Here is a 22,738-nt window from a genome sequence, read left to right as displayed (position 1 = left end):
TAGAGACGGGGTTTCACCGTGTTAGCCAGGATGGTCTCGATCTCCTGACCTCGTGATCCGCCCGTCTCGGCCTCCCAAAGTGCTAGGATTACAGGCGTGAGCCACCGCGCCCGGCCGACTCCGTCTTAAAAAAAAAAGGTAATTTTTCTTTTTCTTCCTTTCTTCTCTTCTTCTTCTCCTCCTCCTCCTCCTCCTTCTCCTCCTGCTTCTCCTTCTTTTTTTTTTTTTTTAAGACAGGGTCTCACTCTGTGGCCCAGGCTGGAGCGCAGTGGCACACTTGTGGTTCACTGCAGCCTCAGCCTCCTGGGCCCAGGTGATTTTACCTTTCGGCCTTCCAAGTAGCTGGGGCTACAGATGAGCACCACCATGTTTGGCTAATTTTTGTATTTTTTGTAGAAATGGGGTTCCCCATGATGTTGCCCAGGCTGGACTTGAACTTCTGGGCTCAAGGGATCCTCCCGCCGCAGCCTCCCAAAGTGCTGGGATTACAGATGTGAGCCACCATACTCTGCCGAAGTAATGTTCAGTCAGTGCTGGTTCGGATGTGGCAAAGCAAGCCCCGACGCGTTCTGCTGACCACTTTTCTGGAAAGCGGTTTGGTAGTGTGTGCTAAGATACTTTACAGTGTTCATACTCTCTAACTCAGCAGTTCTTCTCTGAAATCTCTCCTAAATAAGTAATTTCACAATATATAGGCTTTGTGCACCAGGTTGGTCGTCAGAGTGTTATACTGACATTCTGCATCAGAGATGTGTCAGTAAGACACATATATGTACATTACACTTACATTTATGAATAGTTTTTAATAACATAAAGGAGATATATTTATTTTAATGCATGAAAAAGTAGGATATGCTCTGTGTTCTCAAATGATGTCAACACTTTTGTTTGTTTATTTATTTTTGAGACGGAGTCTTGCTCTGTTGCCCAAGCTGGAGTGCAGTGGCGTGATCTCAGCTCACTGCAACCTCCACCTCCTGGGTTCAAGATATTCTCCTGCCTCAGCCTCCCTTGTAAACAATTTTAAAAGAGAGTAAATATATAATTGTTAACAGTTAATGCTCAGAGGTCATAGGATTATAGGCAAAACCTTATTTTCTGTATTTTCCTTGCTTATAGTAGATATTATTTCTAGAATTGGGGAAAATGTGATCTTGGAAAATTTTTATTTTTTATTTATTTTTTATTTTTGAAACGAGGTCTCACTCTTGCTCAGGCTGGAGTGGAGTGGCGTGACATGGCCACAGCTCCTTGCAGTCTCGACCTCCCAGGCTCAGGCAACCCACCCACCTCAGCCTTCCTAGTAGCTGGGACTACAGGCATGCACCACCATGCCTGGCAAATTTTTTAAATTTTTTATAGAGACAGGATCTTGCTGTATTGCCCAGGCCAATCTTGAACTCCTGAGCTCAAGCTGTCCGCCTTGGCCTCCCAAAATGCTGGGATTACCAGCTGGGATTACCACATCTGGTCTGATTTTGCAAAAACTAAGGAATATGGAGATAACTTGGTGATAGAGACCCAGATGGTTTGGGATTTCGATTTTTATATAAGGTAGGAATTGACTTTTTACTTGGATGACTTCTTTCGACTAGATTTCAGTAAGGCCGAGGGGAGATTTCAGTGGTGCCTTGGAGCGGGTGCTGATGCTGAGAAAGGGCCATGCTCCAGCCCAGCGCTGTGCACCTTCGAGCACTTGTTGGCTTCCTCTGCAAAACCACCTTTGGCTTCGCTTTGTTGTGCCGCTTACTGTTTTGCTTCTGTGATAAGTCATCTGTGTTCATGTGCACTGGAAATTCTTCTAGAGCAGTGTCCCAAGAGACAGCGAAACCCCCAGCCTGGAGCCCACGGAGCCCACCCCTCCATCTGCGCCTGTGTGTGTGTTTTCCTTCTATGCTGTCGCGTGTAGAACAGCGAGCGTCCAACTAGCCCGATGAGTCACGTGAGACGAGGAATGGTGGCTTAGGAAACGTTTTGGGTGTGCGTCATTTGCATATGACATTTTTCAGATATTCTAATTTAAATAAAGGTCGAGGACCTTCCATTTTAATTGTAGCCTTAACTCGCTTCCAGGGTACAAATACAAACTTGGACCTGGGAAATAGAAGTCACTTCTGACTCAGTTTTCCCTTCAGAATTCACAGATGGATTCAGTGGAGAAGACAACAAACAGAAGTGAGCAAAAATCCAGGTAATTGAAGGCAGCTCTGCCTTCAAGCAGCTCCACTGACTTCATCTAGTATCTCTCGGGAGTCTGCGTGCCTGTTCTTTAGTACCTGCAAAGGCCAAAGTGAAGTGGAAACACTGGGGCATGAGGGAACCTCGAGGGCCATTTTCCACCCTTGGCTTCAATGTAAGGAACATTCCAGAAGGCAGTTTTCTGCCCAGTCTCCAAACCGAGCAACATGTCATTAGAGGGGTCAGGTCTAGAACTGGCAGTGTCAGGCTTCCTAAGAAAGAACTCTCTGACTACAGATGGACAGCAGGCTGTGTTTGCTGTAAAGTGAAGCACGATAAAGAGGCACTTACTGTAGAATGGGTTGGAAGTGGTGGGCGGCAGAAAACCAGCATTTGCCAGTAACTTTCTTATCCATCACTGCAAGGAGGGGTCATTTTGTCATCATCATTTGTGTTCATAAGCTGTGTGCTGCTTCAAAGGAATGAAAATTGCTGAACTTCTGGTTCACAAATATGTATCACTTAAACATGAGCTTAACACTGAGCAACTTAAGACGCATGAGACACAGCTGCCCCACATCCTTTAAGGAATAAGGGTAGAACGTGAAATAAATACACGGAGAAGGATACACAGGCTGACTCCCCGCAGTGTAAGAGGGGACTGTGTGTGTGTGTGTGTGTGTGTGTGTACAGCACAAGGCCTGAACTCGCAGAGAGTTTCAGACTTTGTGTTTGCAATGTTTCCGCTTTGACTTTCGTTCTCTCACTTCCTTGTTTTCAAGTAGAAAGTTTTTAAAAAGCCTCATCCGGAAACAGCCCCAGGAGCTGCTCCTGGTTATCGGGACTGGTGTCAGCGCAGCAGTGGCCCCGGGAATCCCTGCCCTTTGCTCGTGGAGAAGCTGCATCGAGGCCGTCATTGAGGCCGCAGAGCAGCTGGAGGTGCTGCATCCCGGAGATGTCGCCGACTTCCGGAGGAAAGTGACAAAGGACCGGGACCTGTTGGTTGTCGCCCATGATCTGATCCGGAAGATGTCACCTGTAAGTGTCAGACAAGTACCTCTGGTTTCTTGGGGACAGCTTGGTTCTGCACCAGGTTGGATGAGTCTGTGAACCTAATGTTAAACTCTGCAGGCCTAACTTGTGTTCAGTGTTCAGCAGAGTCGGCCTGATGAGCCAGAAATCCTTGAGTCCATTGGAGAGTCATCTTTTAAAATTGAGGGAATGCCAGGCACAGTGCAGTGTGGGGCTCCTAAAGTAACTCCTATTAAATAGAGCCTGACTGTGTGAGATGGTCTCAGGGAGATGGTCCAGCTGCACTCAGTATGAACTTTGGGATTGTATGTTCACTTAGTGAAGGGATATCCCTTAGGCATGTTTGGTGTAAGCAGGCCAGCCATATTTCTTCAGATGACAAGTGCTTCCTAGAAAACATTTGAAGATGGGAGAAGTTCCAGCTTCTTTGTCTGTGGTGGAGATGATCTAGTCGAGAGGAGAAGCACTGATGATGCAGGAGCTATTCCTGAGTGAGGCCCTGGGGCCGATGGGTCTGGTGCAGGGGGAGGTGCGGCAGGCCATTGTTGTCCCAGGTCAGCCCAGGTGTGGGCATAAAGGCTGGGAAGCTGGACTCTGTGGCTGGAGCTCTTGGCAGGCGCTGTCTTCTACTCTTGTATTTACTGAAGAGGCACAGTCACCATGTGAGAGGACGAGATGTTGGAGGTTTGAACAGAGGAGAAAGCAGGGAAAGAGAGCTCGTCACCAAGGAGAGTGGAGAGTTGAGGTTAACTGTGAAAGGAGACTTTAAACCACATGGCTTCATGTGAGCACCTTTTTACTTCCCACCTGGAGACCCGGGTGGGCAGCCCGAGGAGAAAACGGTGGCTGGGCAGGGTTCCTCTTTGCTGGCTCTGCCACCCTCAGCAGGCAGCTTCTGTCTGGTGCTCTGTGAGCAGCTGTAAATGACATGCGTGCGCAGGGAGTGCGTGCAGGGGAGGAAGTGGGGGCTTCAAGGGCCACCACCGAAGTCACATACACCACTTCTGTTTCATCTCATTGGCCAGTTTTACCTAGGGCTGCACCTAGCTTTGCCAGAGCTTGAGGAGTGTTTTTAGTTAGGTGATCTGCCACACATGGATGTTTTATTAATAAGGGACCACCCTCACCACAGGCCAGGAGTTGGAAATTTATGGCCTTGTTTGGGCCTGTTTTTACAGATGAGGTTCTGACAGGCAGCCACGCCCTTTCATTTACCTATAGTATGTGGCTGCTTTCATGCCTCCAGGCGGAGGGGAGTAGTTGCAACGGAGACTTTATGGCCCACAAGACCTAAAATATTTCCTCTTTTGCTCACCCTTCCTAGGAAGAAGAAGGAGGAGTTGAAGGGAGGGCAGGGAAGGGTAGTGGGGTCGCTGGGCAGCCCTGAGGGCCCTCATTGTCCTTCATGTGAAGAGAGGCCGTTTGTCTAGAATGAGAGTCGTTTGTCTTGAAAACAAATAGTTGAGCATCATTCAGCTCTTCTGCTCACTGTTGTGTGTTTTTGAAAACCTCCATCAGGAAGTGTTGAGGTGAGGCCCTCGACACAGCTGTGTTGAGAGTTGGAGAACAGGCTCGGGGAAGCCCAGAGTTGGTTGCATCAGGAATTCCAGCAATGCCAGAGAAGGGCGAGGGGCTTGCAAGTGTATTTGGGGAAGTTGTAGTGATCCATTATAGACTCTAAGCTGCTCAATGGAAGAAGGCAGGACAGCAGGGCAGCGAGTGACTGGTCGGTGGTAGTGGGGTCAGTAGCTCACGGGCCTCAGTGGGTTTGAAGTTTCCCTGGGAGCCAAGTGCTAGAGAGGTGGGCAGATGGGAGTGGCTGGACAGGGGAAGCTGGCCCAGAGGTTCTGGAAAGGATCCGGGTCTTGGTAATGATGAGGCCTGGGGTGCTGTGGTGTGGACGGCTGAGATGGGCCAGGACCATGGGAGGAGAGTGATGGGTGGAATTTAGAGGCCATGATCCCAGGAAGAATCATCCAAGTGGACATGAGAATCACCCCACATTGCAACAGCACAGCTGGAGAGACTCCAGGGAGCCTGGAGCCAAGCCCTCACCTTCATCCGTGCAGGGAGTGCAGAGGAGCCCCCCGGGAGGGGTCTCAGGGATGCGCAGAGCCAGGTCTCGGGTCGGGGAGAAGGTGAGTCTTCCCAGGAGAGGATGGGGATGTGGGGCTGGCTGACGGCAGACCCACTGGGGGCAGTGGGAGGGTTTGGGGGGGTGGGAGAGTCAGAAGGGCTGAGGCCATGAGTGGGAACCTGTGAGTCTTGGGTTTCTTGTGCCAGCCAAGCAACGCGAACAGGCCCAGAGGGCGAGGGGAGGGGTTGTGATGCCCAGGTGCCGAGGCAGAGTGTGATGGTGAGGCTGGGAGCCAGGCAGAGGGGACCTGGTGTCCTCCTAAGCCGGCCTCCGCCCTGCCTCTCTGTCCCCTCCAGCAAAGCTCTGCAGCATGGTTGCTGCATCTGCTGTCGCCAGCCCTTTTTTCTCTTGAAGCCACGCCAGCCAGGCTTTGGTTCTCAAGGCCCCTTGGAGGCAGCTCCTGTCAAGGCCACCGGTGATCACTGAGGGCTGCCTCTGGAGGCCAGGCCTCAGTCCTGATCCTCTTGTGTCTCTCAGAGTATATGCAGCACTACGGGCCGGGTGTGCTGGCTCACGCCTGTAATTCCAGCACTTTGGGAGGCCAAGGTGGGCGGATCACTTGAGGGCAGGAGTTCAAGATGAGCCTGGGCAACATGGCGAGACCTCGTCTCTACAACAAATAAAAAAAATTTTAGGCCGGGTACAGCGGCTCACGCCTGTAATCCCACAACTTGGCGAGGCTGAGGCAGATGGATCATCTGAGGTCAGGAGTTTGAGACCAGCCTGGCCAATATGGTGAAACCCCGTCTCTACTAAAAATACAAAAATTAGCTGGGTGTGGTGGTGCACACCTGTAGTCCCAGCAACTTGGGAGGCTGAGGCAGGAGAATCGGGAGGGGAGGTTGCAGTGAGCCAAGATCACGCCACTGCACTCCATCCTGGGTGACAGAGCAAGACTGTTTCAAAAAAAAAAAAAATTAAAAAATTAACTAGGTATTACGGCTACTTGGGAGGCTGAGGTGGGAGGATCACTTGAGCCTGGGAGATCAAGGCTGCAGTGAGCCGTGATCGTGCCACTCACTGCACTCCAGCCTGGGTGACAGAGTGAGACTCTGTCTCAAAACATAAAATGATAAAATGAAAAATGAAATAATATAAAATAAAAGATGAAATTGTTATTTTTTTTTTAAATACAGTGAGCTGGGTGTGGCAGTGGCACCTGTGGCCCTAGCTACTTGGGAGGCTGAGTTGGGAAGCTCGCCTGGGCCCAGGAGTCAGAGGCTGCAGCGAGCTATCCTGGCACCACTGTGCTCCAGCCTGGATGACAGAGCAAAGCCCTATCTCAAAAAAAAAAAAAAAAAAGAAAAGAAACACTGCCTCCCACCTCACTGAAGGTGCCATGAAGACACGCTGTTTCATATACCACCGAGAAAGAGAAAACTGGGACTCTGCAGCGCTCAGGGAAAGCCAGAGTCTTTACCGTGGTCTTCAAGACCCAGGTCATCTGCTTCTGCTGCCAACTCTTCCCCTCACTCCTCTCCTGCCTCAGTGGCCTTTTGCTGACCTGGGATGTACCTGAGCCATAACCTCAGTGCTGTGGCCCTTGCTCTTCCCTCTGCTTAGAACATTTTCCATGAGCCCTCACCTCCTCAGGGCCCTGTTCAGATGCCCACTTCTCAGAGAGGCTTCCCTAGTGCCTTGGTCCTGTCCACCCTCCCCCGACAGCGCCTGCCCCGTCTCTGCCCTGCTTTCCCATGGCAGCGTCACCGGTGGCATGCTACACATGTGCATTGCCTGCCCCCTGCTCTGGAGTTTCAGTGCACTCTGTGAAGCCAGATTTTCTTTGTTTTCAGCTGCTGTATCTCTGGCACCCAGAACATGGCCTGTTTAACTGCTCAGTAGTTAAGAGCTGATGTTTTTGTAACTGTCATTCCATCTTTTTGTAGCGCACAGGCGACACCAAGCCCAACTTCTTCCAGGACTGCCTGATGGAGGTGTTTGACAACCTGGAGCAGCACATCCAGAACCCTCTGGTGCTGCAGTCGATCCTCCGCCTGATGGACAGGGGCACCATGGTCCTGACCACCAACTACGACAACCTGCTGGAGATCTTTGGGCAGCAGCAGAGCAAGCCCATGGAGTCTCTGGACCTGAAGGACAAGACTAAGGTACGGGCTGGGGCTGCGGGCAGCCACAGGTGTGGGAGCTCTGTGGTTAGGAGCAGCTTTCACTCTAGAGCAGTGAATTAATAATGAAGTAAGTAGCCAGGCGTGGTGGTGCCTGCCCGCAGTCCCAGCTACTGGGGACGCCAAGGTGGGAGGATTGCTTGAGCCCAGGAGTTCCAGACTGAAATGAGCTATGATCGTGCCACTTACTCCAGCCTGGGTGACAGAGTGAGACCCTTTCTCTTGAAAGAGTAAGAATGGGAGGCGGCACATGGGCATCCTGTGGGATACTGTGCTCCACGGGAAACCAAGACACGAGCACGTAAAAGGCCGAGCCGGCCTCCGCAGGGCAGCTGGAGGCTGATGGGGCAGTGTTGCGCGCATCTCAGGACTTCTCTTTCCTGCTCTTATTTTGTATTTTCAGAGACAGGGTCTTGCCCTGTCACTCAGGCTGGAGTGCGGTGGCACAATCATAACTCATACTGCACAGCAGCTTTGAACTTGCGGCTCAAGTAATCCTCCTGCCTCAGCCTCCCGGAGGGCTGGGGTGACAGGTGTAAGCCACCAGCTCTGCCCAACTTGCTCTTATTTTCTTTATGTGTTCTGTCCTGTAGGTATGTAAGCGTTTCTCATCTGCATTTATTCATTATGGTCATTTGAGGAAATGTGGACAGTAAAGAAAATAATAAAGAAAAGCAAAATCAGCCACAGTCCTATTACTGTGAATTTTTTTTTTTTTTTTTTTTGGAGACGGAGTCTTGCTCTGTCGCCCAGGCTGGAGTGCAGTGGCGCGATCTCCATTCACTGCAAGCTCCGCCTCCTGGGTTCATGCCATTCTCCTGCCTCAGCCTCCCGAGTAGCTGGGACTACAGGCGCCCGCCACCACACCCGGCTAATTTTTTATTTTTAGTAGAGACGGGGTTTCACCGTGTTAGTCAGGATGGTCTCGATCTCCTGACCTGGTGATCTGCCCGTCTCAGCCTCCCAAAGTGCTGGGATTACAGGCGTGAGCCACCGTGCCCGGCCTACTGTGAATTTTTTTAAAACAAATTGCGATTGTAATATATGCAAAGATTTGATCCTGATTTTTTTTCTTTATATTATGGACTGTGATTATATTATAATTATATTAATATTATAAACTATATTACTATGTTTCTGTCATTAAGCATTTTTAAAAAGCATGATTTAAATGGCAATAAGATTATAATACTAAATTAAAATTGTTATCCTGCCTCTGTTGTTAGCGTATTAGGCCATTCTTACACTGCTATATAGGAAATACCCGAGGCCGGGTGTGGTGGCTCACGCCTGTAATCCCAGCACTTTGGGAGGCCAAGGCAGGTGGATCCCTTCAGTCCAAGAGGTCGAGCCCAGCCTGGCCAACATGGCAAAACCCTATCTCTACTAAAAATACAAAAATTAGCCAGGCATGGTGGCGTGCACTTGCAATCCCAACTACTTAGGAGGCTGAGGCAGGAGAATAGCTTGAACTGGGAGGCAGAGGTTGCAGTGAGGTGAGATCACTGCACTCCAGCCTGGGCAACAGAGTGAGACCCTGTCTCACAAAACAAAAGAAAAACAAAAAATTCCTGAGACTGGGTAATATATAAAGAAAAGAGCTGTAATTGGCTCACGGTTCCATAGCTGTCTAGGAAGCATAGCAGCGTCTGCTTCCGGGGAGGCCTCAGAAGTTTCCAGTTGTGGCGGAAGGCAAAGTGGGAGCAGGCATGTCACATGGCAACAGAGAGAGTGGCAGGGAGGAGGTGCCACATGCCTTTAAATGACCAGATTTCTCAAGAAGTCACTATCACGAAGATGGCAGCAAGCCATGAGGGATGATCCTGCCTCATGATCCAAGCACCTCCCGCCAGGCCGCACCTCTAGCACAGGGGATCACAATTCAACATGAGACTTGGGTGGGGACAAAGGTCCAAGCTATATCAGTTAGCATGTATTTACAGTTACAAATAACACTACAGGGTCCTCATACTTTTCTGTCCTATTTTCAAGGTTAATTCCTATAAGAGTTTTATGGTCAAAAGGTATGAATATTTAAAGACTGATGATGTAAATTACCAAATTGTTTTCCAGAAAGAGCGCCAGTTACACTCCTGGTAGTGGCTGTGTGTGGGAGTATCCATTTCCTGTATGTTGCCAACACATGGTGTTATTAAAAAACAAAATGAAATATGCTTTGTCCATTTGATAGCTGAGGATTTTCAACATTGATTTCTTCTGTTACTAAAGGTTGAGCGCAGTTTCATGTGACTACTGACATTTCTTTTGTGGCACACTTGTGATTTTTGTGTGTCTGCTTATGTTATTCATAACTGACACTGCTGCCTGTGTTGTCTGGGCTGCCTTGTGAGGGAAGGCCCGGGCCCCGCTCTGTGTACAAAGAAACTGAATTACGCAGAGATGATGTCTCATCCAGACCTCAGTGTCCGTGTGAGGGCTGGGCTCGGCTGCAGCCCCTGCTCCCCTTCTGCACAGGGTGGTGTACACAGGGGCAGGGCCGCCTGAGGGGAATGGGCAGGGCCAAGGCACCCATGCCTGCCGGCAGTGCCGTGGGGTGGACACCTGCTGTCTGCGTCTCAGCCACACGGTCCCCACTGCTGAGGCTTGCTGTCGGAAACAGACGGTTGCATCAACAGAACTGCCACTGGCTCACTGCCCAGTGATGGCAGCAGGGCTGTGGGCGTTTGTGTCCGTTCCACCTGCTGCCGCACGGGCCCCGGGGTGCAGATGACTCGACGGTGACCTGATGGGCATCTTTATCAGGTCCTGTGTTCTGTATCTTGAACTGAAAGGAATGTACTTAGCTATCTGATAAACACTTTTCCCCATATATATATATATCTTTTTTTCTGGGTGTGTAGAAGTAATACAGAAATAGCAGTAATTAAAATATAACATATAACGTAGAAGTGAAAGTCCCCATAACCCACCTAAAGTAATCATTCTTAACAGTTTGCAGTAATCTCAAGTGTTAAAGACATTTTCTATGTAACTGTCTTTAAATAAGTTCCTTTTTTTCCCCCCCTGAGATGGGGTCTGACTTTGTTGCCCAGGCTGGTCTCGAACTCCTGAGCTCAAGTCTTGGCCTTGGCCTGAGTAGCTGGGATTATAGGCATGAGCCACCATGCCCAGCTAAAGAAGCTCTTTTGCTGTCACGGGACCCGCATGACTGGCGCTAACAGCCGATCTCCTCTCAGGTTTTACAGGCGTAATTGTACTGTCGCAGGACGGGAATAACTAGGGCTCACAGCCGAGTTTCTCTTAGGTTTTGGAGGTGTAATTGTAAAGTGAAGCGTCTCTCTGATTCTTTCCAAGATAAGTTTAAAAACTATAGATCCAATTTCAGTGTTTTCTTGTCTCTGTTTGAAACAGTTTGAGGATGTGTTTGTCTTGGCTTGATGTTTGGTAGGTCCTTGAGTGGGCAAGAGGGCACATCAAGTACGGCGTTCTCCACATTCACGGCCTCTACACGGACCCCTGCGGGATGGTGCTGGACCCATCGGGGTATAAAGACGTCACTCAAGACGCAGAAGTCATGGTACGGCCCGTCCTAATTAGCATCGGTGCGTCCTCTGGGGGATTCCTGGTGGCCACTGGCCGTTGGCTGCAGTCGAGTGGCTTCGCAGGCTCCAGGCCTCTGTGCCCTTCGGGTTGGCCCCTCACACAGTTGCTGAGAGAGGGGCCACGTCTCTCGTCCTCGTCTGTGTCTCTGGGATCCTGCATGGTGCCTCCATGTTGAGTAGATGCTTGGCGAACATTCGTTGGAGGAAGGAATCCATGATTGCTTTAAAAGCATAGATCTGCCCTTACCCCCTCCAGGAGCCCCAGCCATTTGGTGGTTCTCACCTGCCCAGGTGTACAGTGGAACTCCTCAGCATGACATACAGGGCCCCGTGCAGTCTAGAATGTGGTCCTTATTCTTCCAGGCATCTTCTAGTCTGAAATTCTCTGCTCTCCTTCCTGTAGTTGTAAAGCTTCATTCTTGGCCTGGTATAGTGGCTCATGCCTGTAATCCCAGCGCTTTGGTAGGCCAAGGCAGGAGGATCGCTTGAGTCCAGGAGGGAGAGGCTGCAATGAGCTGGGATCACACCACTGCACTCCAGCCTGGGCAACAGAGCGATACCTCATTTCTAAAAATAAAAAATAAAAGTAAATAAAACTTCATTCTCTGTGAGGTTTTTATTTTTCTTCTTCTTAAATAGACAAGGTCTTGCTCTGTGGGCCAGACCGAAGTGCAGTGGCATGATTAAAGCTCACTGCTTCCTTGAACTCCTGGGCCCAAGGATCCTCCTGCCTTAGTCTCCCGAGTAGGTGGGACTGCAGGTGTGTGCCCCCACGCCCGGCTGTGAGGTCTTCTTGACGCCCTAGAATGAAGTGTGGAAAAGCTGTTCTTCTGTTAATCACTGAGAAACTCGGTGTCTGTGGATTCACTCGCAGGTACACAGCTAGGCGCCGTGTTCCTCAGTGCTTAGCGCTGGGCTGGTGTCATGCCGTGACAGGTGTCAGCAGGATGAGTGACTAGGCAGATGCTTTTCAGTTACATCATTAATACTGCTTGGTTATAAGAAATACCTGTGCTGAGATTGAGCCTCTCTGAGATATTTGGTTAGCTGAATTGGTGATTCCCTCCTGCCTGCCTAAGTGATCCCACATAATCTGCTTTCTCTTTGCCCACCCGACCCCGTCAGTCATGGTCACTGATCCCCTCCTCAGCTCTCCTGCCCTCATTTGTAAAACCACCCCTGCAAGAATTCCCACATAGGACCCACTGAGGTCAACATTAATTTCAGGGTGTTTTATGTGCATAATTCTGAACTGAAAACATTTACTGTCCTCATTTTATGTTTTTTAGTAATTTAAAATTGTACCCAGTTTGAGAAAATTTGAGTTTGGTGACTTCCCTGGTGAGTGTGCGGAGCGGGCTGGCCTTGCTGTAAGGGGCGTGTGCACTGCCACCCACCTCGGCCAAGACCATTTACCCTGGCTTAGGTGGGGACAGGCAGGCTCAGCCCAGCTTTGGTCTTTGCCACCACGGGCTGCTGCTGTGAGGTGACCTGAGTGCCACATCAGAGACGACACTGTCCTTCTAACTGTGTTCCTCAGTGTGGCCCTGGGAATGCCTGTCAGGGAGCAGGGATTTGAAAGCACACGCATGTGACTCACGGAGCAGTGATGTAAAAGCACAGGGATGTGACTTGGTTAGTCATAAGCTCTTGCTGTCTTTCAAATGAGCACCCGATTTCTCCATTGGCTTTTTCTAGGAAGTCCTCCAGAACTTATACCGCACCAAGTCCTTTCTGTTTGTGGGCTGTGGAGAGACCCTTCGTGATCAGATATTCCAGGCCCTCTTTCTCTACTCCGTGCCGAATAAGGTGGATTTGGAGCACTACATGCTGGTGCTGAAGGAGAATGAAGACCATTTCTTTAAGCATCAGGCAGATATGCTTCTACACGGAATCAAAGTTGTATCCTACGGGGACTGTTTTGACCATTTTCCAGGATATGTGCAAGACCTTGCCACTCAGATCTGCAAACAGCAAAGCCCAGGTATGAGATCTGGCTTCACTTTCCTTTTTCTTTTTTTTTTTTTTTTTTTTTTTTTTTTTTGAGACGGAGTCTCGCTCTTGTTGCCCAGGCTGGAGTGCAGTGCGCCATCTTGGCTCACCACAACCTCCACTTCCTGTGTTCAAGGGATTCTCCTGCCTCAGCCTCCCGAGTAGCTGGGATTACAGGCATGTGCCACCACGCCTGGTTAATTTTGTATTTTTAGTAGAGACGGGGTTTCACCATGCTGGTCAGGCTGGTCTCGCCCTCCTGAAGTGCTGGGATTTCAGGCGTAAGCCGCTGCACCTGGCTGCCTTCGCTTTTCAAGTACGAAACTCAAGGGCTCTTCCAGTTGTTGCTGTCTCTCTTTGATGTAATTCACCTATCCAGAAAATTCACCAATCTTCTAGTTATTATTTTTAAAAACTGCCTCTGGAATTTAAAATGAGAAGATTGGAGTAATTGGTGTCCTAGTGACAGTCTGTAACTAGAACTTTAACTTCCGGCTGGATGCGGTGGCTCGTGCCTGTCATCCCAGTTTTTTGGGAGGCCAAGGCAGGAGGATTACTTGAGCCCAGGAGTTTAAGACTAGCCTGGGCAACATAGGGAGACCTGGTCTCTACAAAAATGTTTTAAAGGATTAGCTGGGTTTGGGCCGGGCGCGGTGGCTCACGCCTGTAATCTCAGCTCTTTGGGAAGCTGAGGCAGGTGGAGCACAAAGTCAGGAGATTGAGACCATCCTGGCTAACTTGGTGAAACTCCATATCTACTAAAAGTACATAAAATTAGCCGGGCATGGTGGCGGGCGCCTGTAGTCCCAGCTACTCAGGAGGCTGAGGCAGGAGAATGGTGTGAACCTGGGAGGCGGAGCTTGCAGTGAGCCGAGATCATGCCACTGCACTCCAGCCTGGGCCACAGAGCGAGACTCTGTCTCAAAAAAAAAAAAAAAGAAAAGAAAAAAAAAAAATAGCTGGGTTTGGTGGTGGACATCTGTGATCCCAGCTACTCTGGAGGCTCAGGTCGGGGGATCTCTTGAGCCCGGGAGTTAGAGACTGCAGTGAGCTGTGGTCAGGCCACTGCATTCCAGCCTGGATGTCAAAGCAAGCCCTGTCTCTAAACACAAAACATAAAGTAACTTTGAAGTTTACAGCTGTACACACATGTATAGCTGGACACATTTATTCCTGTTTCAGGTTTCCTTAACCAAGAAAGAAAACTACCAGGCTAGCTTTATCAGTTGTGATACTTAACACTTGAAAGATGCAGATATCTCATATTTGTGTCCTGTCACTGCAGTTGAAAAGTTACAACTTCACAAGCACAACCTGATTTCATGAACACTTGACTTCTTTTTTCAAGTAATGTATTTTCCGTGTTCTGAATGTCCCTGTTCTGAATGCAGCACCTCTTTTAAGTACTGCTTCTTGGCCCTTTTGAGAAATTGCTCATCTATCAGGAATGACCAGGATAATTGAGAAATTCTAAAACTTGGTCATCTTAACAAAAGGGAATTAATAGCTGCGAGTTTGGCATCATAAAACATTGATGATGGCAAGCTTGGAAAGGCCTGTGCTGGCTCATTTAATTGTAACAGGAAACCCAGGCACACTCACCACACACTGGAACCAGGTTAGCCACAGAGGCAGGTATATGTGACCAGCTGTGAACTTGGAGACTAGAGAATGTACAGCTAATCCAACAGCTAAGGTTTTTCTTGTTTTTTTAACCACTATCATTTCTTTTCAAAATTGCTAATAAATAGCAAAATGGACCAATGTAAGTTCCATTTCCATAAATAAAAGTATAATTCTTATTAAGGGCAGAAGAAAGGAGCTCCTCTGCTTGCCGTGTGTCACCCTCTACTGGGAGGTCCATATTCTTACCTTAGTTGGGTTTTCAGTGGCAGCATGCAGCACTAGTAAGTAGATGATTTCGTAGATGAGACGAGCGGAGCTGGCACAGGCACACGTGCCCAGTTAGTGCCCAGACATTTTGAAGCTGGGATTGGGATCCTGGCCCGACTGCAGAGCAAAATACACCATTTGGTGCGTCCTGGCACCGGCCCACGTGCGTGGCTCTGCAGAGGGGCAGCGGGCTTTCCTCATCTCTGCCCCCGTCCGCCGCTTCTCATTCCACCCCCACACTCCCCGGAAGAACAGGACCCAGAGTAACCCTGCATGTGCTTGGGCTCCTTTCTGTCCCGCTGAGGCTCCCTTTCCAGGTTGGGGCAGGCAAGTGGATTCGACAGGCTGCCTGAAGACTGCAAGGTCATTGGGAGTTTTAATCTGTGGCTGTGTCATGAAGGACATTTGTACTCGAATTCCTGGAGTGCCACTCCTGATGGGAGAGGAGGCCCATGACGGTGACAGTCATGCTAGCGACCGCAGACACCACGCCACGTTCCCTGTGCCAGCTGGCTCCTTCAGCAAGTCCTCGCGCCAAGCCTGGGAGGTGCAGAAGAGAGGGCAGCAAGCGGCCCAGGAGCCTACCGCCCGTGTGGGCTGAGCTGCCCAGAAGCCTGTTGCCAGTCACTGCCGTTCCTAGTCACTGCCTGCCAGCAGCTGAGGAGGACGAGCTCTGGGTGTCTCGGTTCCACTGACTGCTTTTCTTTCTCCTTCAGATGCTGACCGAGTGGACAGCACCACATTATTGGGTAAAGCAGATCTTTCTTCTTGCCAGCCTGTTTTTTGCCTACACATTCCATTGTCTTCTGTCATTAACTGTAAAATCATAAACGTTTGTTTTTCACCTTAAATAATCCGCTTATATTAAGACAGCCCCACTGAAGATGATAAATACTCAAGCTTTAGCATGGTCCCTGCCACACCGAGAGACTAAAGGCCGTCCCTTTGACGAGGAAGCACAGCCGGATCACACGTGGGCCAGCTGGCACCTGAGAATAATTTCTTGCCCTAGAACCAAGAGTGTCAGGGGACTTGGAACATTTTCTATTTGGGTGATACCATGTGGTGCAAGATGCAGTGCCTTAGAGTGACCCAGCTCTTCTGCAGTGCTCACTGCACGGGTCTGAGCTTTCACACAGAAGCTTTCTATTTAATACTTGTTTGAAATGTGAATGCTCTTATTGCTGGGCTCAGTTCTGCCTGTTTATACATTTAACAAGACTTGGTGGCTACAAGCATCCTCCTGTGTGTGAACTGGGCACCAGGTGCCTCCCCTTGCTGAGCCATTTGGGTAAAAGGGACTCTGGTGAGTGGCGTGGAGGCCTCTGTGCACAGCCCCGTTTTCCCTGCCTGTTTGGCCCAGTGCGTTCACAGATGAGAAAACGCGCATCGATGTGGGAGCTGCTCGCATCACATCCATGTTAGTGGTGCAGGAAGTATAAAACCGCCGCAGTCAGCTTCTCATCCACCTATACCCATGCGAAAGGACATCTTTATTACAGTTGCTTTCTTACTGAAATGCGACTCCTGGAAGCATGACTTTCTTTGGAGAGAAGCCGTAGTGTGGTCCGTGTCATCTGCAGGGGATGGCAGGGTCTGTTTGGCCAATGCTTCAGTAAGGTCACATTTAGAAACTGTGCCTTGACGGGTGGATTCTAAATAAACAAGCTTCTGAATAAATTTTCCTCTTTCAGGTAATGCATGCCAGGACTGTGCAAAGAGGAAGTTAGAAGAGAATGGAATTGAAGTTTCAAAAAAACTCAGACAATCAGATACTGGTATTGTGTCTGTTCTTTTTGTGGGGAGCTGCCTCAGGTCTGTCTGGTTGGCAGGCATCTTCAGGGACCAGGCCGCGCTTTAACGCCCCGGGCCCTATGGTAGGAGGATGGTGCATACATTCTGTCAGGGCCAGAGAGCACAGGAGGCTTAGCAGAGACCCTGACCTCTCACCCTAACCCAATTCCAACTGCCCAGAGGTGCTGGTACCTCTTTAGAAAATCGTTACGGAGAAAACATACACTAGGAAGGTGCAGCTTGCAGAAGGATGCTCTCTACAGAAAGAAAAAAAGTGCACAAGTTATGTAAGGTCAGCTCAGTGCATTTTTGCAAAGTGAACGCTCCCATCTAATCACACCCAGTTGAGGAAGCAGCATTGCCAGGAACCCCCTTGTCACTCTCCAGCCTCCTCCAGCCCCTAAGGGTGACCACTAGCCTGATGCATGTCACCTGAGTCTCTGTAGAAAAGCACTTTAAATCATTTGAGCTGTGCTGCCTCTGTTACAGACTAAGATGTAAGTGATTGAACTGTCTAAACAGTGTATTTGAATAGGCCTCTCTGTTGACACTACGAAGGGCGATCTCGCTCGTTCGTGCCGGTCCCTCCCTCTCCTCCCAGGTTTGCCTAGTGCTGTGTGTTATTTCTCATTCTTTAAATAACATGCTTAAGCCAGAGTTCCCAACACGAAGCCTGGGCTGGATGGGCCCCCGCTTGTGTATCCCACCCCGTAGCCCGCTGGCTTCCCCGTTTTGTTGGTCTCCGTGGTGACAGGACAGAAAGGAAGTGAGATCCCCAGTCTGTCTGTAGGTTGACTATAAAAGTTGGCAAACAAAAGCATTTCCTTGATGAAAACAGCGTCAGTGTTCTTTCCTGCTTAGCCAGCTTGTGGCTGTGGCCGTGGGCCCAGTGCCACGGCGCCTGTGCCAGCTGCACATGTGTTCTCAACGTCAGGGTCAAATGTGGCTTGTTCTTACATTCCATTCTCCCATTTTTTATTGTTTAATATTGGGGCTTGAAGACATTTGTGTTACTTCTTATTTTTTGAGGAGTTTTTAGGTTCTTCTTTCCCCTTTGTTTTCCAAACAAGAACGTTTCCCAATATTCTTAAACGTATGCATTCCCTCAGCTTTCAGAACTAAGAATTTTTTTTTCAAAAAAGTATGCGTTCTCTTCATCCTGCCACCCCACGTCTCCCAGGACACCTTCTCCTGGTCGGCTCCGTGGGGGCCTGCTGTGTGCCTGCCTCCCGAGCTTCCCTCCTCCCTCCGAGATGGAGGCCCAGGTCTCCCTTGCTCTGGCCCCGTCCATCCCGCGAGCGCCTCCTGAGGCTGCTTCTGCAGAGCCCCGCGCGGGGTCGCCTCCCGAGGGCGATGTGTCTGCAGGTGTCTGCCATCCCCACGCTCGCTGGTAGTTCTGGTGTGGGGTTCTTGGTTGTGACTCCCCCAGACTCCACTGTCTGAAGACCAGGTTTTCTATGAAGAGGGTCTGATGGGAACCTGTTCCCAGTGATTTGAAGGTACCCGTTGCTTTTTTCCCTGGGAGCTTTTAGGGTCCCCTTTTCCCTTGATTAGAAATTCAGTGAGGATGTATTTAGGTGGAAAACTTTTTTTCCCTGCCTTATTCACATGTTCTTTTTCTTCCTCCATTTCTCCAGTTCTGGAATAGTCTGTGATTCTCTTTATTTCATTTCTTTCCATCTTCTCTGTTCTCCCTTTCTGGAAGTCATACTAGTTGGGATTGCCTGGATTGATTTCCACTGTCTTTTAAGTTTTCTCTGATGTCTTTTTTTTATTTTTTGAGACAGAGTCTTCTGTCGCCCAGGCTGGAGTGCGGTGGTGCCATCTCAGCTCACCAGAACTTCCACCTCTTGGGTTCGAGCCATTCTCCTGCCTCAGCTTCCTGAGCAGCTGGGACTACAGCCGCACACCACCATGCCCGACTAATTTTGTATTTTTAGTAGAGATGGGGTTTCACTATGTTGGCCAGGCTGGTCTCAAACTCCTGACCTTGTGATCCACCCACTTTGGCCTCCCAAACTGCTGGGATTATAGGCGTGAGCCACTGTGCCCGGCCAAGCTCTTGTTTTCTTAGTTACCTTTTCTCAGAGCATCTGCTGTTCTATGTCTGTGAGAACTCTGGAGACAGAAGTCAACCTGGTTATCTGACTCTACTACATTCCTGAAAACATTGGGAGAGAGGATTTTCATATAATAGGAGTTTATATTTTAGTACTTTATATAAGTAAACCAAAGTAAAACACTCTTAAATACCTATATAGCAGTCCACCAAAAATTTCTGAGAGCTATGAAGCATCCAGCTTTTCAGTTACCTCTTCATTTAACATTCGTTTTGTTTTGTTTTTTTGAGACGGAGTCTCGCTCTGTCACCCAGGCTGGAGTGCGGTGGCCGGATCTCAGCTCACTGCAAGCTCCGCCTCCCGGGTTCACGCCATTCTCCTGCCTCAGCCTCCCGAGTAGCTGGGACTACAGGAGCCCGCCACCTCATCCGGCTAGTTTTTTGTATTTTTTTAGCAGAGATGGGGTTTCACCGGGTTAGCCAGGATGGTCTCGATCTCCTGACCTCGTGATCCGCCCGTCTCGGCCTCCCAAAGTGCTGGGATTACAGGCTTGAGCCACCGCGCCCGGCCTCTTCATTTAACATTTAAATCCTTCAGCGGGTATGTTGGAGCAGTATTATGTCCCTGCATGTTCCCTCAACACCACAGGGACCATGTGCAACAGTACATGTTTATAAAGATTCATAGTGAGTGCAAACTTAGTCAAGTAAAATAAGGCAGTTCTAAAAGGGCCACCTGCAGAGTGAATTACAGCACAAGGGCTGGCAGCAGGGGGTGGGGGCGCCCTAGCGTCCTGCCGTCCAGGGGCAGGAAAGATGAGAGTGAACTGGTGTGGGGGTCAGAGCTGTGAGGGGCAGCTGTCGCAGACTCGGCATCCTCTCGTTTAGTCTTATACAACTACAGCCAGGCGCGGTGGCTCACGCCTGTCATCCCAGCACTTTGGGAGGCTGAGGCAGGTAGATCACCTGAGGTCAGGAGTTTGAGACCAGCCTGGCCAACATGGGGAAACCCCATCTCTACTGAAAATACAAAAATTAGCCGGGTGTGGTGGCATGTGCCTGTAGTCCCAGCTACTCAGGAGGCTGAGGCAGGAGAATTGCTTGAACCCAGGAGCCAGAGGTTGCAGTGAGCTGAGATTGTGCCATTGTACTCCAGCCTGGGTGACAGAGCAAGACTCTGTCTCAAAAAAGATAAAATAATAATAGTTTTATAGAACTTCAGGTGCACTTGGGGGCACACACGTTTTAGAGAAGTAGATTTTGATAGTGTTTTGGATCAGACTGTTTGAAATCTTTTTGCAAATATTTGGATTGTGAGTTCAGCTAGTAGAACCATCGTGTAAGTAAAAACAAAACACCAAACTGGTGTTCTGTGAACTGTTTCCTCTGGGGTAGGTGGTTCTTTCCCACTAGTTTCTTTCATGTTCCTTGTTTTGTTCTCTGCACATCTGGGCTCCTCCAGTGCCTGCTGACAAGAACGAAGGCCCGGGCGATTATGCTCAATAGATTGGCTTTCTTCTGCTGTTGCTCGTTTTGTGTACATAGATTTTGTCCCCCCGTGGCCTACCTCTGACTGGTGTGCACATTAGGAGGCAGGGCCTACTGCCTGGTAGACCTTGCTATGGAGCATTGGGCAGGGGTTTTCTTCAATACCTGTAAGATCTGTGCTCCTAGATGCCATCACCTGCACCTGCAGCCCCAGCTGTCCCCACACAGTCATGTCTCCTTAGGGCGAAGCTCCTGGCGTCTGTTGTACAGAAAGCCTTGGCCTGTCCTGCATGTGGGTGAGAGAAGCCAAGCCCGGGGATCCCAGAGGAATCGACAGGCTTCTTCTCCATACCTCCAGCAGGCTCTCACTGTATGTTTGTTGAAATTGCCCCATCCTCAGTCCACTGAGAAATAAGAGCATCCATGCTCATGGATTGAGATTCCCACAGATGGTTGCAAATGTAATTGTCATCACTTGGTTGATCCCCTGATGGTATCGATACTTACACAAGGTCATTTCCAGACAGCGGCTACTGTTTCCATTGTGGAGGGGTTTTCTAAGTCTTCTGCACAGAAGAACAATTGTAAAGCAGTTTCTGAAATAGAAATCTATTGCAAATAACTTCTTTTAGCTGGACTTTAACCCTTGGGCTTTTCGTTCCTTCATTTAAACAGATGATGCTGGAGGGTCTTGAAATCTTTAAAACCAGTAAAACCTGCAACTTGAAAACCAGCCTTCTGTAACCACAGTGCCCAAATGAAGAGGAGTGTATGGAGAACTCCACGTGGATCTCTGATTGCGAAACCTCACATACACCAAGAGAGCCACATGGGCACACGTGTGGCCCTCAAGGCTGGGTGAGAGGGCTCCCCTGTGTGTTGAACTGTGCAGGAGGTGACTTCAGGTGGACTTTGCAAAGACTGATGGACAGCTACCTCAGGGGCCAGAATCCATGGGAAGGGGTGGACCTGGTGTTCCCGTTCCTATCTGACAGGCTCTCTTTTGTCAAGGTGGTATTTTTTGTAATAAAAGGGGAAGAGTAAAGACTGTTCAAGCAACAGTAGTTGCCAAAGAGAAAATACAAAATAGACATTTATTTTATTTTATTTTTTTTTGAGTCAGAGTCTCACTGTCACCCAGGACAGAGTGCAGTGGCGCGATCTCAGCTCACTGCAGCCTCAACCTTCTGGGCTCAAGTGATTCTCCTGCCTCAGCCTCCCGAATAGCTGGGATTACAGGCGTCTACCACCATGCCTGGCTAATTTTTGTATTTTTAGTCGAGTTGGGAGTTTCACCATGTTGGCCAGGCTGGTCTCGAACTCTTGACCTCAGGTGATCCGCCCGCCTCAGCCTCCCGAAGTGCTGGGATTACAGGCATGAGCCACTGTGCCCAGTGAAATAAACACATCTTATAATTTGTTTATGGAAACATGTTACTATAGAAAGCATTTTAAAGGTATGTTTGTTCCACTGTTAAATAGTAAAGAATGAATCTGCTAGTGAAAATGGTATGTTTTTAGGGAGAACAACTGGATGGATCAAAGGGCTTCTTTGGAATTAGGTTGTTTTAGTAACTTCTGTTCCAAAGAAACACAGGTCTGATATTGCTAAGAACTGTGAAATCGGAGGAGCCAGAGGCCCTTTGCAGAAGTTCAGGCCAGCGTTGTGCAGGGCCACTGTGGCACTGACAACCGGGACAGCCCAAGTTTGAAAGACCAGGTTTCAAACATTATAAATTCCAGGCTTTGCAAGTCTGTTATTGTCTCTTAAAATTCTCTTCTATGGCCCATATTAAGGGAGTTTGCAGAGAGTGAGGGAGGCAGAACTTGAAAAGGGCCTGCAACACTTTAAACCTTCTCAGGTTCACCCACATGAAACGGCTGTGCTGGGTGCGCTGCTGATGCCCGGGGAACTTCTCTGTGAAGCAGCAGCTGCTTCTGTGGTGGTTCATGAGTGGCCCTACAGTGGGGGGTTCTCTTTGGAAACAAACGGCCCTGCTTGGTTTCAGTTTGAGGCCACTTATCTTCAATGGGACATTTCTTGCCAAGCCCTGTGACACTCCCCATGGATGACTCCCACAGGTACAGAGAAAGTTAAGAACAGGAAACAGAAGGGTAGGATGCAAAGGGAGGGAGATAAGCCTGAAAACTTTTTTTTTCTTTTTGAAGCATGGAAAACAAATCTTTTATGCCACTCCAGCCATAAATAAAATTTTAACTTCAACCCTGTGTGCTCAGTGTTTCTTTAGTTATGCCATGGCTTGCTAGAATGTTATTTAGTGAGAATTTTTAGCTTGAGTTGCCACCCAACTGTGAAATCAACTAAATGGTTACTTGAATGTGTTTAAGTGTTTTAAAAAGCAAACATTATAAATTATTTTTTTTAATGTCATTTACTAAGTGCAGTCAGGGAGTATCTGAATCTGAGAGCTGGCCAGACACAGGGTATAGCAGAATTATAGGCATAGAGGATGCT

General features: G+C 49.1%; 1 protein-coding gene across 18 annotated transcripts in view; it reads left to right on the top strand.

Moving 5' to 3' along the window:
• The window catches only part of SIRAL2 (SIR2 antiphage like 2), a 33,326-nt gene extending 10,840 nt beyond the window's left edge, over positions 1-22,486 (top strand). For 5 of the 18 annotated variants that reach the window (XM_017850826.1, XM_017850827.1, XM_017850831.1 and 2 more), the window contains 7 exons: positions 2,074-2,191; positions 2,961-3,216; positions 7,234-7,455; positions 10,883-11,011; positions 12,735-13,020; positions 15,638-15,670; positions 16,616-18,550. In XM_017850826.1, coding sequence (XP_017706315.1) covers positions 2,145-2,191; positions 2,961-3,216; positions 7,234-7,455; positions 10,883-11,011; positions 12,735-13,020; positions 15,638-15,670; positions 16,616-16,782 — 1,140 coding nt within the window. In that variant the 5' untranslated portion in view covers positions 2,074-2,144 and the 3' untranslated portion in view covers positions 16,783-18,550. Of the gene's footprint in view, positions 1-1,410; positions 1,981-2,073; positions 2,192-2,960; positions 3,217-7,233; positions 7,456-10,882; positions 11,012-12,734; positions 13,021-15,637; positions 15,671-16,615; positions 18,551-20,937 lie in introns of those variants that run through there. The other 13 variants (XM_017850830.1, XM_017850833.1, XM_017850839.1 and 10 more) reach the window with 12 other exon arrangements.
• The last annotated feature ends 252 nt before the right edge of the window (positions 22,487-22,738 follow it).

This window comes from Rhinopithecus bieti, unplaced genomic scaffold, assembly GCF_001698545.2.
Source record: "Rhinopithecus bieti isolate Rb0 unplaced genomic scaffold, ASM169854v2 scaffold_32081, whole genome shotgun sequence".
Lineage (NCBI taxonomy): Eukaryota > Metazoa > Chordata > Mammalia > Primates > Cercopithecidae > Rhinopithecus > Rhinopithecus bieti.
This window is presented reverse-complemented; position numbering and strand designations above follow the sequence as displayed.